The sequence below is a fragment of the Carya illinoinensis genome, chromosome 2 (genome assembly GCF_018687715.1).
Source record: "Carya illinoinensis cultivar Pawnee chromosome 2, C.illinoinensisPawnee_v1, whole genome shotgun sequence".
NCBI lineage: Eukaryota > Viridiplantae > Streptophyta > Magnoliopsida > Fagales > Juglandaceae > Carya > Carya illinoinensis.
The window spans coordinates 21490652-21496651 of NC_056753.1; the positions used below are offsets into that span (position 1 = coordinate 21490652).

The 6000-nt window shown below is 36.9% G+C and overlaps 1 protein-coding gene across 3 annotated transcripts; it reads left to right on the top strand.

Annotated features, from left to right (window-relative positions):
• Positions 1-1559: 1559 nt before the first annotated feature.
• LOC122300327 (dnaJ homolog subfamily C member 17) lies at positions 1560-5737 on the top strand. 3 transcript variants are annotated; one of them, XM_043110890.1, is made up of 5 exons: positions 1560-1723; positions 2494-2544; positions 3546-4258; positions 4362-4544; positions 5195-5737. In XM_043110890.1, the coding sequence occupies exons 3-5, from the start codon at positions 3575-3577 to the stop codon at positions 5213-5215; spliced, it is 888 nt and encodes a 295-aa protein (XP_042966824.1). In that variant the 5' UTR covers positions 1560-1723; positions 2494-2544; positions 3546-3574; the 3' UTR covers positions 5216-5737. The 3 variants fall into 3 exon arrangements, with proteins under 3 accessions (XP_042966824.1, XP_042966826.1, XP_042966825.1); XM_043110892.1 differs by lacking the exon at positions 2494-2544; XM_043110891.1 differs by lacking the exons at positions 1560-1723; positions 2494-2544 and adding an exon at positions 2668-3317.
• Positions 5738-6000: the final 263 nt, after the last annotated feature.

Below are 6000 nucleotides of genomic sequence, written 5' to 3' on the forward strand. Positions count from 1 at the left end.
AGGATCGGTCCGGTCTCGAGGTTGGTTCAGTCCGGTACCAGTTTTATTTTTCGTAAAACCGGTCAAAATGGATCCGATTCCAATTTTTCTTTTTCTAAAACCGAACCGAACCGGTTTACATATATTTTAATTTTTTATATATAATATATAACTATATATAAAATAGTTTTTTATTATATAATAAATTACCAATTAATATAATATTAAATTTTAAAATCTTATATCATTTTGTTTATTGTATTAATAGTTATACTAATACTATATCACTATATATTATAATATACTATAATATATTATTATATTATATATTATAATATACAACAATATATTATCACTATACTATAATATACTATATTATATTATATATATAATATAGTATATTAAAACCCAACCGAACCGGACCGAAAATCAATAAAATTAGAGTACCGATTTAAGAGGATAACTGGTGTGTAATCGGTTTTGAAAAATGTAAAATCAGTACATACCAGTTCGGTCTTAAATTTTGTCTAAAACCGAACTAGTTACACCCCTAGATCTAATTCCAATATCGTTGAATGTGGGACACGTGTTATACATTCCATTGGTCCAATTCTAACAGAAAATTGGACCTAATCTCAATGCATTTTTAATCAAGGATGCAAGTACTTGATCTAATTTAACCAAATATATATGAACTCCTAAGGTTAAATATAACAAGAATCACAGCCATATCAAAATGAATTATATGTATTTTTGAGATTTTATCATTTTGGAAAGGATAATACTGTGCTTCATCTTATATTTTATCGTTCTTAATCACATCTATTGATGCATGTGACAAATTTATATATGAAACTATGTAAAATGCATCGCCCGAGCCGTCAAATTAAAGATAATAAGATTTAAAATAACCTTGTAAAAAATTCTGTTATTAGTGACACTATGTCACTAGCACTTTCATCAAAACTTAAAAACATTAATACAAAAACAACATGAAAATATTGGCAAAACCTCTTATATATATTTTAAGTGAAAGATTGCTTTAACTTTGGTGTATTTTGAATTTAGACAAAATTAATGTTTTATCTACAGGTTTTCTTCTTATTTTTTGAGTTTATTTAGGTTTTTTTTTACTTTGATAAATTTAAATTAAAAAAAAATATTTTTTTAGAAATATTGTGTGAAAATATCAAAATAATGAAAATTATATTCATTATCTTTTCGTCATTCTATAATATAATAATAGATAATGGGTTTATAAATAATATCATATCATAAAATAATGATAAAAATTAAAATGAAAGATTACTCTAAAATAATTGCATAGTTACGATCATCCATATCCAGTATGATTGGACGGTCACCTAGGGCTGGGCAACCGGGCCGGATTTTTTTCCGGCCCGGTTTCTATAATCCGGGTGAATCCGGGCCGGGTACCGGATTTGAAACCTGGTACCCGGGTTTCAAATCCGGTACCCGGGTTTTTTAAAAACCCTAACCCAGTGACAAAACGACGCCGTTTTGACACTGGGTTATATCCCTTCGGCAGCTCGATTCCCCCCCCCCCAATCTGACTCTCTCTCTCTCTCTCTCAAAGAATCTTCCCGAAACCCTAGCCTCATCCCGTCGCCGCCGTCATCCACTCATCCCGTCGCCGCCGTCATCCCGTCGTCGCCGTCATCCCATCGTCGCCGTCATCTTGTCGTCGTTTCATCTGGTCATCCTCAGAAACACTACAAATCAGGTTAGTTTTTGATAAACTCTTCTTCCATTTCGGTTTCTTTAGTTTATGGTGTGGTTTTTTTAGTGGGTGTGATTTGGTTGGTGTGGTTTCTGATTTTGGGTGTGATTTGTTTTGGGTTTCTAATTTGGGTGTGATTTCGGTTTCTTTATTTTTTTTACCGTGTCCTGCTTCTACTTGATTGGATATTGCATTCTGTATAGTTTTGCTGATATACCTCTTTCCTATCGGGAAGATTCTGTAAAGTTTCAAAATTCAAGAAAGTTAATAAACCAAAGTCCCACAGATTAATAAAATAGAAGTGCAGTCAGCAATAAAGGATCCTAAAGGTTGATAAAGTTGATAAAAGTTAAGAAAAACTTTGATTTCCTGATGGTAGTTTAATCAACTTCTACCTAAAGGATGCACCAATGATAAAGCTAATGCATCATTATCAATGGCATGGACACTTTTGCTTTAGATAATGGATCGATTAGCTCCTTCATTAATATAATCATTATCTAACCCCATTAGAAACTAATATATTTCAGCCTTTTGTTCCACATGATCATGATCCCTTTCATCTGAGTATTTTGGTAATACTTTTAAATCTGAGGGTAGAGAAGGATTTCAATTGAAGATAACACATGACAGAGTAGAACTATGTTTGGATGTGAACTCATACTGAGTAAAAAGGCTTTTAAATCTGTGCTGATAAGGTTCATTTTTAGCCTCGTCCTCTATAGTTCTACTTTATTTCCAATTTGGTGAAAATGGAAGGTGATGTTGTGTAGGTTCTCGCTAGCATCTCCTACAACTTGACTTCTCTTCATAGGAAGGAAGAGGTACGTCTCACAAACATGTTTTCCTTCCTCTGTGATGTTTTCTTGAACATCCTTTGACGGTTCTACCACAATTTGGTGCTGATATTTATTGTGTTATGTTTATTTGATTTACAATTATGCAAGAGGAACACAACGTCGCATACTTAAACAAACAGTCATTCATGTGATCATCTTGGCACGTTGGTTTCTCAATCCTTTTATTTTGTTTTCCTTTTGCTCTGCTTAAAGTCATTTGTTCTAGACTTGTAGACTGTAGTTCTACATCTTATATGTATTTGTATTCACAAAAGTAAAAAGGTGGCCTACAAGAATTGCTTCTAATTTCTTTTTAAAAAAGGTGGCCTAAATTAAGCATCTATTGGTGCTAATACGCATCAAACAATCACATATTAAACCAATGAAGATAGTCAACCGCTTTGCTTCAGAGTTGTAATCCAGCCCGGGTCGTAACCCGGGTATATCCGGGCCGGACTCCGGCCCGGATTTGGAATCCGGGTTCCGGGCCGGGTATACCCGGATACCCGGTCCGGTACCCGGTTGGCCAGCCTTACGGTCACCGCAATTCCATGACACTGGGCGTCACGCGGGAGTAAAACGCTTCAGTAAAACGCTTCCTACCGCTCTACAACTATGAAATTAGGAATCGAATCCCCTTCTTCCTTTAGGGTTTGCTACGCACCAAAATTCTTGTAGAAAACCCCCTCTCGTCTCTTGAATTTCTCCTTGCCGATTTCAAGCGCGGCCCGCGGCCCGATTCAGCTCGTCATTTTCTGGTAATTTGCTTGGCTACTTAAGTTTCGCTTTTTCCTTTTTCATATATACCGGCCATGACAGCGATTTTGGTGTTCATGAGGGGGTAATAGGAGCATATAATCATAAATACCATGTTGAAAACTACACGGTCATCGCTATTATAGTTTATTTTTGAAAGATTTGAGTTTCCTCCTAAAACTGTTTGGTGAAAGTCCTGAACGAAACTTTGTAATCCTTTTTGCTTGCAGAACTGCTTAGTTTGCTGCGTCGTAAAAATATGGATGTTGACGTAGATCATTACTGTATTCTTGGGCTACCCTCAGGTGAGGAAGGCGCCAAGCTTAGCGTGGATGAAATTAAAAGGGGATACAGATCAAAGGCTTTGGAATTGCACCCGGATAAGAGGCCCGGTGATAAACAAGCCCTAAACGATTTTCAAAGGCTCCAGTCATCCTATGAGATTCTCAAGGATGAAAAGGCCAGGAAGTTGTTCGATGATCTTCTACGGGTTAAGCGCGAGCAGCGACGTCGCCAGTCGGAGCGGGATTCCAAACGGGATTCCAAGCGGCAGAAGATGGTTTCTGACCTTGAGGAAAGGGAACGGGCCGCTTTTGCTCCCGACCCTTCTGCAAAAGAGCGAGAAGAAGAGGAGAGAATTGCTAAGAAGTTGAGGGAAGAGATTGCTAGAATACGGGCAATGCATGCAAATAAAGGGGTAAATATGACATCGGCTACAAGTAGAGAATCAGCAGGAGTGAGGAAGGACGGTACAGGTACTGCTGGGGCCAAAATGGATAAGGAGAAGATGCTTAAAGTTTCATGGGAGAAGATTGGTGAAGATTACACAGCGGAGGGGTTGAAAGAGTTGTTTTCGAAGTTTGGTGAGGTGGAAGATGTTGTCATTAAGAGTTCCAAGAAAAAAGGATCAGCCCTTGTTGTGATGGCCAATAAAGATGCGGCGGTGAGTTTAATATAGTACTATATTTATCCTTTTTAACTGGAGTGCTTCTTCTTCTATTTTTGGTTCTTTTGTAAGTACCAGTGTTTGGTTTCCTTTATGCTAGGTTGCTGCTACAGGAAGTGTGTGTGGTCATCTTTCTAATCCATTGCTAATTTTACCTCTGCAACCACCAATGGTGGCAGAGGCTCCAAGTGCTCCAAGATCTGCAGAACCTGATAGACTAACAAAACTGGTTGGGGCTGGTTATACTGCATTCGAAGATTCTGTCTTAACAAAACTCCAAAAGGTTTGGTCTTTGTTGTCGACCTTGACGATTTGATATTTTCTTTAAACCCCATCGAAATCTATAATTAGCTTGATGGACTTCTCAAATATAATTTGTTTATTAGATTACGAATAGATTGAATTTTTGGATTAAAAGATTCTTTTATTGAGGTCAAAACTTGTTTGTTTCTCTTTATTTATACTTCAGCATAGATAATATTGTTTGGATCTACTTGTATCTGTGTATTGTAGTCCAGTTTCATCTCTTCTTCCTACAATGAGGTTCTTTTGCTGAAGACCATTGCCATGTTTCTACTTGACTTACCATCGGACATATGTAACTTGCTATTATAGTTTGCAGCAAACAATTGCAAAGACCTACCGAAACATGCAAGTTCTTTGCTACTTCTCTCATCTAATACTTGCTTTACTGGCACGATATTGTGATGTACATAACATGCTTTTCTCGATCTGTATATAATTATACCAATAATGGCACCTGATGCTAATCATCTGGATATATTATTTGGTAGGACACATAATTTAATTTCTTTAATATTTTAACAGTGTTTTGTGAAGAATCAAGATGCTGTGAAAAGTGTTGGGTCTTTTAAGCGCCATTCCATTTCATCCTTCATTTTTCTTCTTCTTACTTCGTTAGCTTTGGAGCAGGCCGCAAAAAACCAAAAATGACGTGCAAGGCATTGAAGGAAGAAGATCCTGTGGCAGATGAGGGAATGCATCTCATGGAGTTGATATCATTGCGTCACTACCTGTGATTGAAAGTCCAAGGCACAGTATCCAGAAGATGCCATAGACTCATGCCATCAATCAGCTATCGACCTTCGAACCTTCGAGTCAGCACACATTTCAACGTCCAGAAACCATCCCCTCTATTATCCTAAAAGAAACTATCACCCCTGGAAACAGCAGAAGGCGCCAACTTATCTCATCGATCACATGTTACCAGTTCCCAACTTACTGTATACAATTCAAACTCATTTTTCATCAATGGCTCTCGTCATTCTAATCCATTGGGGGTTGAAATTTGGTGTTGGAAAAGGTTATTTACTGTGATTAAGCAGAGTTGCTCTTTATGGGATTTGGGTTGTGGACAATATGGCTTCTTCTGTGTATTCTCCTCCCCTTACTCATTTTTAACTTTGTAATGTTATGGATAATCATATTTTGTCTAATTTTAAGATTGAAACTGAAGGTGCTATCTTGATAGTAAGTTAAGATGAGATGGAATATTGTTTATTATATTTTGTTAGAATATTATTTTTTAATATTATTATTATTTTGAAATTTAAAAAAGTTAATGCCTAGAGGACGGGCCAGATGCAGCAGAGCGATGACCCGGGAGTGGATTCCCCACCGGTAGGAGGGCAGGAGACGGCCATCTCGTGATTCCAGAGAACATGGAGAGTGACAGGTCTTTTGATTGATATATTTTGTATAAGAATTTGTAAAAATTA